The sequence below is a fragment of the Mandrillus leucophaeus genome, unplaced genomic scaffold (genome assembly GCF_000951045.1).
Source record: "Mandrillus leucophaeus isolate KB7577 unplaced genomic scaffold, Mleu.le_1.0 Scaffold245, whole genome shotgun sequence".
NCBI classification, from domain to species: domain Eukaryota; kingdom Metazoa; phylum Chordata; class Mammalia; order Primates; family Cercopithecidae; genus Mandrillus; species Mandrillus leucophaeus.
In genome coordinates this window covers 167,666-184,965 of record NW_012102532.1, presented here as the reverse complement: position 1 = coordinate 184,965, position 17,300 = coordinate 167,666, and the positions used below count along the sequence as shown (strand labels likewise).

The following is a 17,300-nucleotide window of genomic DNA, read 5'->3' as shown; positions in this document are numbered from 1 at the left end:
AATGGAATCAACGGCTTGAAATTGGGTCTGGAAGGTGAGTGAGAGGTTGGGGCTGGAGAGAAAGATGTGCATGGAGGTGACAGTTTCAGCCGTGAGAGTAGCGAGGATCCTTAAAGGGAGTGGGCCAGAAGGCAGAAGAGAGGACTGAGTCAGAACTTAGGGAAATGTTCAGAGGGCAAGAGGAAGAAAAAGAGGGTTGCATGACAGAGGCCAGAGATCAAAGGCCTGTGAAAGGGGCGGAACGCGAGCAGTGCCGTATCGTGGAAATGAAGGGCAGGAGGGAGTAGGACAACATCCTCTGTGGGACTGATCACTTGGCCTTAGCCCAGTGCTGTTTTACTACAGTTGTCTGGCTATAGTTTTCAAGGAGTTTCTCTCTGGGACCTTAAAACAATGCTGTTGGGCAAGCAGGGCTTGCTTTTTTTCATAAAGAATTTGAGGCTTAGAGAGATTATCACTTTCTGAAATCAGCCAGCAAGTGACTAGAACCCAGGGATTCTTGAACTCTCTATATTACAGTGAGAATAGATGGTTGAATTTGGCGATCAGAAGGTCGTGGTGGCCTCTGTGTTTCAGTGGTAAGGAAAGAGGCTGGACTACAGGAAGTTGGTATGACTTGGGAGGGCAGCAACTGTTGCTATTTCACTAAAACAGGGAAGGTGGGAGAAGGCGTGCATTGGTCCCTGGGTGAACAGGGCTGGGGAGCGACCCTGGCTTTGGGCTCCTTTTAGGGTTTAACATCAGAGACCTCTTCAAGTCTGCATCCTCCTTGTCTCTCTCTTAGGCACCATTGCTGAAAGATATTGAGCAGCTTGTCTTTCCACTTCATTTAGAAAATTGGGTTTCATGGAGAAGGTGTGTTGGAAGGTCCTTGGGGCCTGTGTGCAGCTGTTTATTTTTATTCCTTAGACAACACACTGGAGAGTGAGCCTTGCTGGAGCAGGTGCTAGTGTTGGTCGTGAAAAGGTGGCAGGAGGGTGAAACGCCGTGGCCTGGAGGTTCTGCAGACTCTGTGCTTGGTCATCCCAGCGGCCATCACAGCCTAGTATTTATTCTTCTGCAGACCACGCTCAGGGCCAGGAGTTGATTTTAAACCTATCTTCGAGACTTTTTAGAAAATTAAGCTTTTGGGTCATGTCCAAATGACAGACCAGACCATGACATTTATGGGGGCGGGCGGAATTGTCTCTTTTAAAACTAAGTATTAGTTAAAAACCAGAAGGCACAGGTTCTGCATGTGCTCAGAAAGGGAAGGGCTGATTCTCTTATTCATTCAACAAATATTTATCGAACAGCAACTGTATTAAAAATGTTCAAAATCATTACAGTCGGCTGGGCAAGGTGGCTCACGCCTGTAATCCCAACACTTTGGGAGGCCAAGGCAGGGATGGATCACTTGAAGTCAGGAGTTTGAGACCAGCCTGGTCAACATGGTGAAACCCTGTCTCTACTAAACATACAAAAATTAGCTGGGCATGGTGGTGCATGCCTGTAATCCCAGCTACTCCGGAGGCTGAGGCAGGAGAATGGCTTGAACCCGGGAGGTGGAGGTTGCGGTGAGCCGAGATCATGCTACTGCACTCCAGTCTGGGCAACAGAATAAGACTCTGTCTCAAAAACAAAAACAGGCAGAGCACGTTGGCTAACAGCTGTAATCCCAGCACTTTGGGAGGCCGAGGCGGGTGGATCACGAGGTCGGGAGATCGAGATCATCCTGGCCAACATGGTGAAACACCCTGTCTCTACTAAAAACATAAAAATTAACTGGGTGTGGTGGCACATGCCTGTAATCCCAGCTACTTAGGAGGCTGAGGCAGGAGAATCGCTTGAACCCGGGAGGCAGAGGTTGCAGTGAGTCGAGATCAAGCCACTGCACCTCCAGCCTGGTGACAGAGTGAGACTCGGTCTCCAAACACAACAAAACAAAAAATAAAATTATTACAGTCAGAAAAATGCAAATTAAAGCAATGAGTATGACTTCATATTAGATTGGAAAAATTAGACATCTGGGTAATGCTGAGTGTTGGCAGAGCCGAGGGGCATGGAGGCCTCATCTGCTGTTGTAGGGCATAGACTGGTTGAACCATCTAGGAGAGTACTTGGCACATCATATGCGGGTCAGATATTCACACCTGCTATCCCCGCACTTCTGCCTCTGCAGATAGACTACAGAAATCCTTACACAGGTTCATTAGGACACATGTCTGCAGATGTTCAGCACAGCTTTGTGGTGGTGAGGAGCAGGTGACAACCTGTGTGTCCATCACTGGGACACTGAGTGGGTGAAAGGTGTATTGTGTAACAGAAGCCACAGAGGAAGTGGCCCATGTCTTCACGGGGATTAATCTTACAAACAAGGTGCTCAATGGGAAAAGCAAAACACAGCGTGCCATATGATATCATTTATACAAATTAGACATACATACAAAGCAACCACACACATTTTATAAAAATTTACTCATACAGTTAGGAAACTTATGCATAGTCCAGGCAAGAGGTCATAGTGTCTTATCTCATGACAGTGGAGATAAAGTGGAGATGAATTTCAGTGATATATGGATGGCGTCACCATTCAATGAATCAGCCCTGGAGGAGAATTGCCTTTGGTGGGGCGATTGTGAGTTCAGTTTTGGATGTACCGAGTTTTGAAGTGTTTCTGAGACACTCTACATTAGTGAGACCACGTAGGCATTTGAGTCTATGGGTCTGGGGTTCAAAGGAGCGGTCCGAGCTGCTGATGTAGATTCATGAGTCATGTCTGTGATTGGAGCTGGGGGTGTGGATGGCAGCAGAGTGTGAGAAGAGCGAGCCTAGGACAGAGCCTGGGGGAGGCCGATATTTAAAGGCCAGGCAGTGAGGGGGGCGCATGAAAACTGAGGCTGAGAAGGAGGAACCGAGGAAGTGGGAGGAAAACCTGCAGAGATGAATATATATTTTTTTTTTCTGGAAGAGTGGAGTGTTCAACAGTGATGCGTAATGTTGAACGGGATCAATTAAGAAAATAACTGAAAAAAGTCCCATGGGATTTAGTGACGTGGAGATCATCCATTGGTGGCGTTCGCAAGCTGTGCTTCAGGAGGGGTTATGGGACTGGGACCTGGTTGAAAAAGGCAGAGAGTGGGAGGTGAGGATGTGGAGGCGGCGAGTGTAGACAAGTCTTGCGAAGCTGGGCTTTTTGATTTTTCCTCTCTGTAGCTACTGTGAGGATGGCTTCATGCACTGCACCATGAGTGGAGTCCCCGGAAGCTTGCTGCCTGACGCTGTCCTCAGCAGTCCCCTGTCTCACCGCAGTGAGTACTGTCCCCACGGGGAAGGCTGGTTGACTCCGTCCTGCCTGGATTCCTCACGTGTGGAATGGCGGGAGAGAGCTGGGTGACACCGTCTGATGTGCGTGTGCATCCAGGCATGGGTCTGGCTTTGGCCAGGATCGCCATAATTTCTGGATTTGCGTGAGTGACTTTCAGGCCAAGACATGTCTCAGCATGTGTAAATCCAAATCATTGAGGCAAGAAGTATTTGATTTTGTGTAAGGGGAAAGACTTGCAGATAAATTCTGTGAGACCCCTATTTTGCCCATGGAGACCTTAACTCAGTGGATAGCTGTGAGTTGGTGGCCTTGATTGTGATGACAGTCACCTTCTTTCATGGCCTCTTGTTTCCTGTGGATATGCTGATGAAGACAGCTCTTTCTTTAGAAAGCTGCTTGGATGGGTTTGAAAGAGAAAGAGAAGGGTTGGGTCCGTTGCTCTCCATTCGAAGGTCCTGATGGTGGCTGCACTTTTTTTTTTTTTTTTTTTGAGTCTTACTCTGTTGCCCAGGCTGGAGTGCAGTGGTGCAATCTCAGCTCACTGCAACCTCTGCCTAATGGGTTCAAGCGATTCTCATTCCTCAGCCTCACAAGTAGCTGGAATTACAGACACGCGCCACCACACCTGGCTAATTTTTTGTATTTTCAGTAGGGACGGAGTTTTGCCATGCTGGCCAGGCTGGTCTCGAATTCCTGACCTCAAGTGATCTGCCTGCCTCAGCCTCCCAAAGTGCTGGGATTACAGACATGAGCCACCACACCTGGCCTGCTGTACTGTTAAAGGACCAGGCACAGAAGGGAGAAGGGGCTGACCTTGTACTGGGGGTTTCACGTTCACATTTATGGATCACAGGGCCCTCATTTGCTTCCAGAAGGCTTATCCTTGCTTAGAAAGGACTCTTCAGTGGGAGAGAGACAAATGGCTGTCTTCAATCTCCAGCTTAACTGCTTCCCTCTCTGCCTCTCACTTTCCATAAGGCTCCTTCTGTCCAAGGGACCCAGTTCTGTGCCATGCTGTTTGCTTCCTGGCTTGCCCTGCATGAGAGGTCTGGCTCCCGGCATGACCGACTGGGGAGCGTCTCTCAGCCTAGAGCTGGGGCAAGATCCCGAGGGCATGGGTGGCTCAAAAATTGAGACCAGAACTTGTGACCTCAAGATCACTCCATCCTTCTGCGTCTTCCTTTCTCTCCATCTCAGTGTTTCCCCCACACCCACTCTCTCTGTTGCATTCTGCCTCTCAGACCTACCTACCGTGCTTCTGCTCAGAATCTTCTAGTCTGGTCACTGGAAAACGTCATCTTTTTCAAAGTCAGGAAACTCCTGGGATTGTGTGCCGATTGGGAAAAGCCATTTAACTTTTTGGAGTTTCAGTTTTCTAACAAGGGTTTGCAAGAAATTTTGACTTTTTGCCCACAGGAGCCGAGTATGTGATACAAATGCTCTTAAGTGCACCTGGGCTTTGGAAAGACAGGTGCTGTATCAGTCATCTGCTGTCAGCATTACCCAATTAGCCATGGATACCTACTAATTGCCAGGAAGTAGGATGTGTCAATGAGCAAAGTAGAAATCCCTGGCTTCATGGAACATGCGTTTAGTGGCCCAGTGGCCTGGGGAGGACAGTGAACAAGTAGGTGAGATGTGTAGTGTATCAGGTGGTGAGAAGAACAGATACAGGACATCAGAGGGGAAACAGCAGGGAAGGGAGGTTGGAGTGTCGGGATGGAGTGTTGCAAGGGTTACGAATTCACAGGGAGTGGTTGGGCAGGGGCTGATGCCCACAGAGGCCTGTTTTAAAGCCATTGTGGTCAAATGGCGTTCTCTCCCCACATTAGTTGTAACCATTTAGGAATGATTCTGTTGGGTCCCATTAAAACTCCTTTTTAGTACCCAAACTCAGGTCTACTCAAGCCTGGGTCTGGAAATTTCTGCAGTGCATCCTGATTCAATGTAACCTGCTATATAGCAAGGTTAAGGGTGAAGCCAAGCATGGGACATCAGATGAGAGCTGGGGTCAGAAGAGCTGCCACCAGCGTAAGCCAGAGGTAGAAGCCCAGGTGAGCAGGTGCCCTCCCAGTCCCACACAGGGAACCTGGCTCAGTCAGCACCTGGTCCTTGCAAGCGGGTGACTCTCAGTCTCTTGAATTTAGTCACAGCCTCTAGGGGACCAAAGGACAGTGTGGAAGGTAGGTCCATTCTCTCCTTCACTAATCATCTCTTTGCTTTTCCTACAAGGCAAAAGGAGCCTATCCTGTCGGCCTCCCATGGTCAAGCTGGTGTGTCCCGCTGACAACCCGCGGGCTGAAGGGCTCGAGTGTGCCAAGACGTGCCAGAACTACGATCTGGAGTGCATGAGCATGGGCTGTGTCTCTGGCTGCCTCTGCCCCCCGGGCATGGTGAGTCACCAGGCACAGAGCTGGCACCTGCCCTTCAGTTTTCCTGTAGGCAGGGATGAGTGAGGGGGCTGTGGAGCCAGAGAGAGGAAGAAAGAAGGGCTCAATGAGGATGGTAATGGAGGTGGTGCTGGTAATGGGGGCATGGAGGAGGGGAGGGGAGGCTCTTCTGTGGCAGAGTCAGCTGCCAAAGTCAGGGAGGGAGTTATGAAAATGCCTGGAGTTGATCCTCACGGGATCTGACAAAATACAAGAACTTAGCTTACAGGAGTGCCATAGGAAGCAAAGAATTTCCAGAAAATACAAGTAGAAACAAGCATTCCCACTAGAATTTTCCCAGGGGCTGCCTTCCATGCTATGAAAGTGGAGGGACACACATATATTTGCATATGATTGATGTATATGCATATAACTTTTTAAAAAAGACATTGATGTCCCTGCGGTGTCACTAGCAAGCCATGGGCCCAACACGTCTCTTCCCCACAGTGAACGTTGTTTTCCTCATCTGTAATGTGAGTCGTGAGGTCTTGGCCAGCTCTTAACATTCCATGACTCTGGTGGCTGAAACAGGCATGGGTGGCCATGCATCTAAGACCAGGCTGGTTTGCTACTCCTGGCTCCTACGTGGATGTTCTGCTGGTGGCAATGATCTGAGCAAGCCTACTCCTCCTTATCTCCCTCCCAAGTCTAATCTTAGCCAGTGGAGTAGTAAATAGATTATGCATACACCCCAAAGGATGCAACTTCCAGATGTTTCTCTTTCAAAATGCATCCTGTCGTCTTGTTTTCCCCAACTTCAATTCCTTATACCCAGAGTGAATGGTGAGGGGCTGGGGCGCAGGGGCTGTAGAGGCCAGAATGGGAGAGGGTGGCTCTCAAATGGCTGTGGAGGGGACTTAGTGATGCCCAGGACTCCTCTGCTTGAGGGGCAGTGTGCTGGACTGTGGGACCTGTCAATATTCTGTAGAGGGAACATGGACTCAATTACCAGTGTCTCTCAGGAAGGCTGGGATTGCCGTGTGTGAAGGGACAGATGCTTGTTCTACTTCCCCTTCAACTTTTTCTTCTCCCAAACAGAGAGGCCAATTCTTGTTAATTCTCGCCGCCTCTGTCTTAGCCTCTGAGGGTTTTCGAACTGTCTTCGCTGGTGAGGAGAGTTAGCGATTGGCCAATGAGCACCTTCGAACTGGAAGGGCTGTTTGGTGCCTGAGCAGAAGGGGGATATCACCAAGGGTCTCTAAGGAGGGGAATCTCAGACCTGGGTAGGAACAAAAAATAGAAGGCAGGGGAATATTCCTCCTTGCTCTTCGTTATCCCTGGGGCCTCTTGTACAGACAGTCTCAGAGCTTTGGTGTGGGCAAGGCGTAGATCATTGTCTCTTCATCGTACTCAGCAGGAAAAGGAACATCACTCAGAGGACTGTCAGCATCGGATATGCTTTGAAAAGAACTTTCTTGTCATGAAGGAAAAAATACGGATAGCCTTAAATTTTAATAACCACAATAATTACATTATGACCCCAGATCCCAAGAGGACAGCGAGACCTCAAATACAGGCTGTGGCTGTCCTGTTAGGTGCTCGTTGGCATTCCTGAAGCACTGGGCATGCATTCTGAGGACAGCACTTGCATACCTGTCACGTGAGGAAGTGACTCGCACTTCAGCCACAGGGGCTTATAAACTTGCAAGTTCATGTTGTAAGAGATTGGGTTATTTTCACAACTGCTTCATTACGATGTCGGCGAATGTGCAAATTATTGAGGCCAGATTCGAGAGAGCAGAGAAGTCCGTGTAATTTATTAAGTGTGCGCAGCGTGCTGGCTGCAGCACCGGATATGTGTTCTTGGCCATAACACAAAGAAAATGGGGCTGGGCCTGGAAACACCCTGTTTGGGCCCATCTGATGGTGCAGACATTATCCCTTGGGGTGTTACTCAGTCCAGTCTGTCCCATGTGAAGGGGCAGGGTTGTGGGATGTCACTAAAGGGCTTGGGGAAGGGGTCACGGATTCTGCATTCTTCGGAGGACTTGAAAGGGGAAAGGGAAGTGGCTTTTTCATGCGGACAGATCTACGGAGAGCAGAAAGAGTACCGAGCAGGAACAGGGTGCAGAGGGCAGACGCGTGAGGCCAGGCTTCCCTGCTTTCTGACTCCATGCTCTTGCACAGTCGTTCAGTCTTTACCGGAAGCCCAGTCACCTCATGTGTTATGTAGACACCTAATTTCTGTTCTGCCTCCATGATGCATGGCTGTGGGCCCCAAGGAGATGTGTGTGAAAGCACTTTAAAGCCAGAGAGTTCTACAGAAGTGTAGAAATAGCTTGAATTGTTTTTGTAACCAACCAAGGCTGTCTGAGGCTGCACCCATCAGTTCCTCCTGCTGTCCATAGGAGAAGACCCGTAAAGGATGTTTTTTCTTAGATTTCCAATCTGTTGTGGACCCATGCTTTTATAAATACAATAACAATGAATTCTCATAAAAATAAAACAAAAAGCAATGACAAACATAATACGATCCCATCCAATTAAAAAATATTGGCCAGGCGCAGTGGCTCACGCCTGTAATCCCAACACTTCGGGAGGCTGAGGTGGGCAGATCATGAGGTCAGGAGATCGAGATCATCCTGGCTAACACGGTGAAACCCTGTCTCTACTAAAAATACAAAAAATTAACTGGGCATGGTGGCGGGTGCCTGTAGTCCCAGCTACTGGGGAGGCTGAGGCAGAAGAATGGCGTGAACCCGGGAGTCAGAGGTTGCAGTGAGCCGAGATTGCGCCACTGCACTCTTGGCTAGGCGACAAGAGTTTTTTTTTTTTTTTTTTTTTTTTTTTTTTTGAGATGGAGTCTCGCTCTGTCTCCCAGGCTGGAGTGCAGTGGCATGGTCTGGGCTCACTGCAACCTCCACCTCCCAGGTTCAAGTGATTCTCCTGCCTCAGCCTCCTGAGTAGCTGGGACTACAGGCACCCACCATCAAGCCCAGCTGATTTTCATATTTTTAGTAGAGATGGGGTTTCACCCATGTTGGCCAGGCTGGTCTCGAACTCCTGACCTCAGGTGGTCTGCCTGCCTCTGTCTCCAGAAGTCCTGGGATTACAGGTGTGAGCCACTATGCCCCGACTTAAAAAAGTGTTTTCTTTCCTTCTTTTCATGATCCCCAAATCTAGACTCTTACCTCTCACTTTTTATGGCATATAACAGACATGGCATAACTCTGCCACATTCCCCTAAGATTTTCTAAACATTTTCTCTGTTTCTGGGCTTACACCCTCACAGGTTGGCCCTGGCCCAGGGAATGCACTTTGAGCAGCCCTATTCTCAGCCGAAGATTGTCTCTCCTCCTCTAAGGTGTCTCTGAGGGTCCACCGTACGCCCAGAAGCACCTGTTTGAAGATATTGAGGGGCAGAGAAAGAGCCTCTCTCTGATTTGTCTCAGACCTGGCACCTGCTTAGAACAGAGGTTTTCTGGTTGACCCCGCAAGCTGCAGGCCCTATCTGCTCTTGTCATCCGGCAAAGGTCTCCTGGCATGGGAATGAGGATGGGGGCCCCTTTGCTAAGTGGTCCGCACCATGGTAAATGAAGGCCAGAGAAGCCGCGTGGAAGTGGCATGATATCGGAACCTCATACTTCTAGGTTTGAATCCCGGCTCCTGACACCTACTTAAGTGAGTGGCAAGTCACTTAACATGTTGGCGTCTTAATTTTCTTATCGGTAAAACTGGCTTACAGGCTGTTGGGAAGACTGGAGATGAGAGCAGCGAGCACATGGGAGGTGCTTAGTGGTGGTTCAATGACCACTATTACAGTAAGTTCGTGGTGGGAAACCGTGAATCCTGCTATGAATAGAGATGCTGTGGGGAATTAGCACACACAGGAACAACTTTTTAGATCCTAGCGTTCACTTTCTGAGACCCATTGGATCGATAAAATGAGGGAGTTGTGCTAGAAGGTCTCCCAGGTATTTTTCTCTAGTTCAGAAAATCTTGGAGTGATGCTAGCCTGAAGCGTCCATCTCTAAGTTAGAATAGTACCTGCTCCCACCACCAGGTGACGGCAGAGCACAACCCACTGCCCTGCTCACCCTTCCTGAGTCCGGCCACAGGTAACTCCAGGAGCATCGTAGAGGGCGGAGAAGAAACCCTGAGGCCCCATTATGTCAGCCCTCTCTATTACATGGGAGAGACTGAGGACAGAAAGGGAACAGAGGCAGGTCAAGCCTTCATAGTTGTATAGTGGAAATTCTGATCTCCTGACTCTGAGACCAGGGCTCCTCCAGTCTGAAACACTTAGGCCTCTGTCTGGGAGATGCTGACTTATCCTTTGAAACCTAGCAGCTACATCTCCCAAACTGCTGGTGTTGGGAGCCTCTTGGCGGCGAGGAGTGTGTTTACGTCCCTGATCCCAGGATGCCCAGTTTCCTTACTGGCCCCATATGAAGACTGAAGGAGTTGGGCACCGCTTCTTAAAATTCAGAGCTTGGGTTCAAGGACCCATCCAGAGGAGGCCTCACATGTGGGCATTGTACATTCTAAAAGGTCCAAGGAAGGGTCTGTTTCAGAAATATCTCCTGCATGGTCCACGATTGGTCACTCAGTTGGGCTTACCGAATTACAATAAGCAAACATTCATTTTGGTTAACAAGCGAGAGGTTTAAAAAAACGTGGAACCTCATAAGTCCTCATAGGAAGTCACCACGCTCAGCAGGAGTTATTCCATCAGATCGCTCTCCTCGCAGACTTCTGGCTGAGTTCCGCTGCTGTGGCCTGAAAGTACTGATGGGGTAGGAGAATGAACGAAGGGCATTTGGAAGGTAAACAAGATTTTGGAGAGTGGGTCATGGTGTTCATGTATGGAGAGTTTGGGGACAATGGGGCCTTTTCAGAGAAAGGTAACGAGACCAGTTTTTTCCTACTTTATAATTTTTCTTGAAGCGGACCAACATGTAGGACCACGTTCTCAGCCTGAGCCCTTCTGACTGAAGAGGTCATGAGTTGGTGAATAATGGGACGAGTATTTCTGCCAGGCTTTCTTCTGAAGTCTTCAGGGGACATTCATAGACTTGAACTTAGTAGCCTTCTGATGTCTGAAAGGGACAGACACTAGACAGAGATGGTTCTCTTCATTTTCACTGTGAGGTTTAGGTGACTTGCCACAAAAGTCAGTCAGGGACTACTGCGCTGGCCTGCCCTGCTTCTCTGCACAGCTCCCCTCTGGGCCCCGTCCATCCCCTAAATCACCCCTTTATTTCCATGCCTGTCTACCTCCGTGAATTTCCACCTCCCTGAATGTCTTTGCTGCTTTGGGATTCTCTGAGTGTTTTTAGCTGGGCTATTGTTACCTGCTCTTCTCTCCCAAGTCACGAAGCCTGCTGTGGTCTGGAAGCTCTTTCCTCTTCTTGAAGGTTGTTTTGTCTCCTCTCCAGCTCTCTTATGACCTAATTCCACACCACCATGGCCTTCATGGCAGTTCTCACTTAATAATCAAGGTCCTATAATATTGCTGTCTGTGAATTAATAACCTCCTCTTCCTAACACCAGTCAGGGCAGAGAGCAGCCACGTGGTTTGCAGTGGGTGCTCGGAAAGGGGAGGTGGTGTCGGCTGCAGTCATGGCATTTTATCTCACACCCGAGCTGGGACTGGAGTGTTCTGTCCGCTGGAGGAGGGCTGGGCTTCCATAGACCCACAGCTGGGTGACAGGAGGGACTCCCTGGGCCAGGAATGTGTGGTGGGTTTTCCCATGGGTTGAATATCATGGTGAGAGGTGAAAACATGCAGCATGCAGACCAAGAGGCCCGGGAGCCCCCAACCAGACCTGTCCAAGGGTGAGGGGCAACACGTGCTGAGGTGAGGGGAGCCTGGCTCTGTTCCCTGGAGTCCATCCCTGCATTTCTGTCCCACGTGGTATTTGATACAAGGAGGCGTGTTACCTGGTTTCCATTGACTGTAAGGTCCCCCGTGGGATGCCTCAGTCATTCTTATAGCAGCCACTAGGTGGCGGGCCTCGGGCTTGTCAGAGCTGACCCAGGATGGGGGCGATGTGGAAATTAACCCTAATTGTGACAGGCTTTGAAGGCTCTGCTAGAGCTTTTCAGTCCCTCCCAGATCCTACCAAGGTGCCATCTTCCCTACTGCGCGTCTGAGCTCATGCCCTCCCAAGAACAGTGGTTCCAGGAGGTACGAGCTACCAAGAGTGGGGTCAACCTGCATCATCATCTCTGCCCTGTCATTCTGCCTCATCAGCTGGCGTCCAGGGACACAGGAACACCTGAGTCTGGGTGAAGGTAGCATTAGGTAGTGGAGGATTCTTCCTATTTCCCTACCCCCTCCTCCAGCACACACACGGCACTAACATACAATTCTAGCCTGGGTCCTTGAAGGCCCTTTGTTCAGCCTAAGATTGCCCTGTTCCTAAGGGTTTGTCTAGCTCCAGGCCTGGGAGCTCGGGCTTGTCTGGGGAGTGACTGGGTCGCATGGAGCCGGAGCTGTCCAGACCGGGAGCTTCTCGCCCTGCAGGTAGCTCTGGAGCCAAGGTGCGACAGTCCTTCACCTGGGGGTGACCTGGGCCTCTTTGAGAGCCCCCAAGCCTAAGCCACACCAGGGCAGGCATCCAGGGCTGCGCCCTGGAGTCGGGACAGAAGCATGTCTGCATGTTGAGCGCAGAGTGGGTTTGGCCAACTCTTCCTGAACCCACTGGGGCTGGTGGTTTTTTTTAATTTTCTTTTTTGAGACCGAGTCTCGCTCTGTTGCCCAGGCTGGAGTGCAGTGGTGCAATCTCAGCTCAATGCAAGCTCCGCTTGCCGGGTTCATGCCATTCTTCTGCCTCAGCCTCCCGAGTAGCTGGGACTGCACATGCCCGCCACCACACCTGGCTAATTTTTTGTATGTTTTTTTAGTAGAGACGGGGTTTCACCGTGTTAGCCAGGGTGGTCTCGATCTCCTGACCTTGTGATCCACCTTCCTTGGCCTCCCAAAGTGCTGGGATTACTGGCGTGAGCCACCATGCCCGGCCTTTAGTTCTTTTTTTTCCCCAGCCCCAACAGACCTGAGGAGTACAACATGCTCACGTAAGTAGTTTCCCGAGGCATGAGGACGGGGAAGTAGAGCATACGCCGTGGAGAGTGAACCGGAATACTGGAGACTGGGCAGGAGGGGGCCTGTGGCTTGGACCAGCCGTCAGACTCTAGTTCTGATCGAGTGCTACTTATGCCCAACATTCGGCCCTCACCTCCAGAGTGTTAAGTACACATTAATTTTATTCAATACAGTGTTCATTTTCTTTAAATATAAACAATACATGCTCACTGAAGAACACTTGGAAAAAAATTTTTAAACCGAAAAAGAAAATCCTCCCACTCCCCTATCCCAGCTCACCACCTGGAAGCAGATTCTCTGTCTTCTTCTAGTCTTTTGTGAAATATATATAAATTTGGAACCATATGTATACATAGTTTTTTTTCTATTTTAAAAACAGTATAAGTATTTCTCGCTTCATTTAAGATTATTCCAAAGGGCCATTGTAATAACACCATAGGATACTGGTGTCTGGTGATTCCTTAATGGATTTAGTCATTTTCCTATTTCCAATTTTTGTTTGCAATAATTCTTCATCTTTGTCTATAATTCTATTTCCCTCAGAGAAATCCTTTCCTTGGGATGACTAGGTGTAAGAATATGTGCATTTCAAGGCCTCTGGAAATGGTTTTTTGAAGTACCTTTCCAAAAGTGTCCAGGTTACGGTGCCCCAGCAGGGCAGGAGAGGGCAGAGGGCAGTCAGTGTCTATAGTTGACAGGAGCCATGTAGATGGGAACCCATGTTTGCCAAGCCCCATGGGCGTGGGCTCCCAGTCCTGGCTTGGCCTGCAGTGGAAGCTGTCCTCTGGCCCAGCCCTGGTCCTGGTGCCGGTCCCAGTGCTGGGCCTACCCGTAGGCTCAAGTCTCAGACAACGCTTCCCGGAGTGGGCTGGAGGAGGGCTTTAGATCAGTCGCGGTGGCCCTGAAGACTTTTGGATTCTTTTCCCTTAGGTCCGGCATGAAAACAGATGTGTGGCCCTGGAAAGGTGTCCCTGCTTCCATCAGGGCAAGGAGTATGCCCCCGGAGAAGCAGTGAAGATTGACTGCAACACTTGGTGAGGCTCAGTGAGCGGCTGTCCCGGGAACCCAGGCCCTGTGGGTGGAGTGAGGGCACACGCGGCCACAGGACCTTCCGCACTTGCCTCCAGCCGCCTGTGGGAACCTGGTTACTCTCTGCCTTTCCTCTGTGCGTGTGCTTCTCCATCTGTAAAATGGGGAGAATCTTTCTCATCACCTGTGCCCATCCTGCATAGACACTATTCAACGGGTTAGTACAGTATCCCTTATCCGAAATGCTTGGGATCACAACTGTTTTGGATTTTGGATTATTTTGGACTTTGAAATATTTGCATATACATAATGAGGTATCTTAGGGATGGGACCCAAGTCTAAACATGACATTTATTTATGGTTCATATATACCTTATGCACATAGCCTGAGGGTAAGTTTATACAATATTTTAAATATATATTTAATTTGTATTTTCAACGTTTGTGCATGAAACAAAGTTCTATGTACATTGAACCATCAGAAAGTAAAGATGTCACCCTCTCAGCCACCCACGTGGTGTCATGTTGGTGCTCAAAGTTTTGGGTTTCGGAACATTTTGGACTTCAGATTTTTGGATTAGGAATGCTCAACTTGTATTTCTGTTCAGGGAGATGGGCCCCATGGAAGACAGGGACCTCGCCCCACCAGTCATTGCATTTGTGGCCGAGTTGCCAGTGGGCACGGGGTCTGGAGGTCCTTTCCTTGCAGGCCTTACACTGCCCGTGAGCACAGCGTGATTGTGCTTGCAATGGCATGGTTTGAGGCGAGGGTGGCTGGTTGCCTTCTCCTTTTTCCTTGACCATCCTGCACATAACCCCTCACCCTGTTCATTCACCCTGCCTTTGACTGTGGCTGTGCGCAGCCTTGGAAAGAGGCCTACTGGACAGAGGCAGAGAGGGCTGTCTCTTGGACTTGAGGTCTGAGCTTACCACCTCTGACGCACAAGTGGGCTTCTTGATGTCAGCTCTGGTTACAGGTGGTGGCAGGGTGGGACACGTGGCAGTGGGCAGATCACTATAGATTTTAACATATAGCTACGTACATGTTAACATGTAGCTATGCACACAGAACCACTCCTGGCAGAAGTGCATGCTTCATCACTTTTCCAGACTGGGCTTTCCCGCTGTTGTGTCTTGCTTTTCCCATTAGCCTCAGGCTTTCAACCTCAGTGTGTCCGTTTGACAGAGACCCTGTGGCGAATCTCAGGTAGATGTGGCTTCCAGGGTGAGGCTGAGCGAATTCATAACAGGAGGCCTAAAGAGCATCTGGGCCTTCTCCCTGGCAGCCTAACTCACTTTGGACAACCCCTTCCCTTTTTTGCCTCAGTTTCCCCCTTTTAGGGAGAGCAGCTAGGCTTCCCTGTGTCTCGCTGGGCCCCATGCTGGGCCCCATGCTGGGCCTGTGAAGTACACACTCCATGCTACAGGTCCTCATCTTCCTTGGGCTTCCTGGAGGGTTGGGAGGCACCCAAAGTATTCTGTGTTCCTTTGTTGTCTCCATTGCCCAGATGGGCCCCTCAAACCCAAGGTGCCCAACTTGTCTTTCCTGCCATGACTGCTCCTAGTGTCTGTCGGGACCGGAAGTGGAACTGCACAGACCACGTGTGTGACGCCACGTGCTCCACGATCGGCATGGCCCACTACCTCACCTTCGACGGGCTCAAATACATGTTCCCTGGGGAGTGCCAGTACGTTCTGGTGCAGGTGAGAGATGGGGAGATAGGGAGAGGGCGCTGTCTCTTTCTAGGAGGGGTGGGTGATGTGGCCTCAGTTTGGGTTCTGTGGGCCTGTCTGCAGAAACAACTCTGGGTCTGGTTTCTACCGGAGTATTTTCCAGTCCTTCACAGAGGTGCCTGAAGTGGTTGTCCATTTTCCCTCTGCTCACCTGGGGACTTATAAAACGAGGCAGAAGCTTGTTTGTTGTTGAGGATTGCTGTGGGAGAAAGGCTACTGCCCGTCCACGTTAGCGCAGATGTGGAATTAGAAAAAGGCGTCTGTTCCTTCTGGTAGACACAGCCTCAGTCAGGGTGCATAGCTCAGGGAGTGGGTTGGGCTAGGATTTCAGTCCCGCTCAGCCTCCCTTCCAGCACAACCAGTCTGCACGTGTTGTGCAGTGGCCCTGGACAAGGGGGATGGTTGAAATGATCCCTGGAGTTTGCTTCCCATGCTATGGCCTTGTGGAATTCTCTGCCATTTTAATTTCTAACTTGGTTCAATTCAGAATGGGAGGAGTTGGGAGTGTGGGACACGGGAAAGTCATCCTGCCCAGCAGGTAAGAATGAGTCCAGGAGTCGTCACCGTTGAGTGTGGGCAACAGCCCCTCCACCTCCCACTCCCCACTGCATGGATTCTTGTAAGTTTCTGTTGCTGGTTGACGTCAACTGTGTAAGCAAGGAAGTATGAGTGCTTTTCTCCCCAGAGCCGAGGCGCTATACTCTGTGAAGCTTTAAACAAATACGGTCCCTCTGTCTCCATTCCCAGGAGGAGGAGGGGGTGGGGCCTTGGTGTGGTCTGAATGGAAGACCACAAACCCATAGGAGCCCCAGCCCCAGAGGCTGAGTTGCAGGAGCTGGTGAGTCAGGCAGCGTGGGTGACTATGGACTGATCACCTGTGTAGAGCATGCTGGGCATGGGGCGGAGCCAGCAGCAACCTCCGCAGTCCCCACCTCACACCTGGGCTGGCCCGGAGAGGCAGGCTGTGTGCTGGGGTCACAGGGCATGCAGACCAGGCAAGGAACCTGTGAGCCGGGGGCAATGTGCCCCTCTAGAGCTTTCCCAAAGGTTCTATATGGAAGTTTCCCAGCCTCAGCAGCAAAAGACAAGGCGGCACCAGCTTTGCAGAACAACTACCCAGTGCATTTCAAATCTGAACATCCAGGAAAAAATAATTCAGTGCAGCAAGGACCAGACAGCCAGTCAGCATCTACCGCTCCTAGCCCTTCCCTGTCCAGGCCATCTTTCCCAACTGGACCAGTTGTAAAGATTCCCCTTCAAACGGTGCCCTGTCTGTGCGCCTTGTTTTCCTTTCCCGTAGCTGGTTCTGTTGTCTTCTGATGCGTTGTCCTGGGGGCCCTCCCCTTTCTGCTGTCCTCCTTTGGGGAGTAGCATCAAGACCTAACTCCCTGTCTTTCAGAAATCTCAGCTGATAAGAACAAATAAAGCACTTACACCCTTGTTTCCTCTTTTAGCCTTCACCATGCATCAACCTAACACAAAGCCATGTAACCTAACAATCCCATTAAGTTGAATAGAATCTTACAGAGGTCAGATTGTGTGTGTTGTATGGACACATGTATGTATATATGTGTGTATGCAGGAGAATGTGAGTGTATGGCTACGTGTGTGTGGGTGTATGTGTATATGACTACATGGGCATATGTGTGTTGTGGGTATGTGTGTCAGAAAGGTAAGTGGTTTGCTCAGTGTTGCCAGTAAGTGGCAGAATCAAGATTCACACCTTGTTTTTCTTTCTTTTTTTTTTTTTTTT

The 17,300-nt window shown here is 49.9% G+C and overlaps 1 protein-coding gene across 2 annotated transcripts in view; it reads left to right on the top strand.

The window, feature by feature from the left end:
• The window catches only part of VWF (von Willebrand factor), a 198,345-nt gene that overhangs the window by 67,849 nt on the left and 113,196 nt on the right, over nt 1-17,300 (top strand). For both annotated transcript variants that reach the window (XM_011982933.1, XM_011982932.1), the window contains exons 17-20: nt 3,196-3,290; nt 5,540-5,700; nt 13,715-13,818; nt 15,379-15,517. In XM_011982933.1, the coding sequence (XP_011838323.1) occupies nt 3,196-3,290; nt 5,540-5,700; nt 13,715-13,818; nt 15,379-15,517 (499 nt within the window). The remainder of the gene's footprint in view (nt 1-3,195; nt 3,291-5,539; nt 5,701-13,714; nt 13,819-15,378; nt 15,518-17,300) is intronic.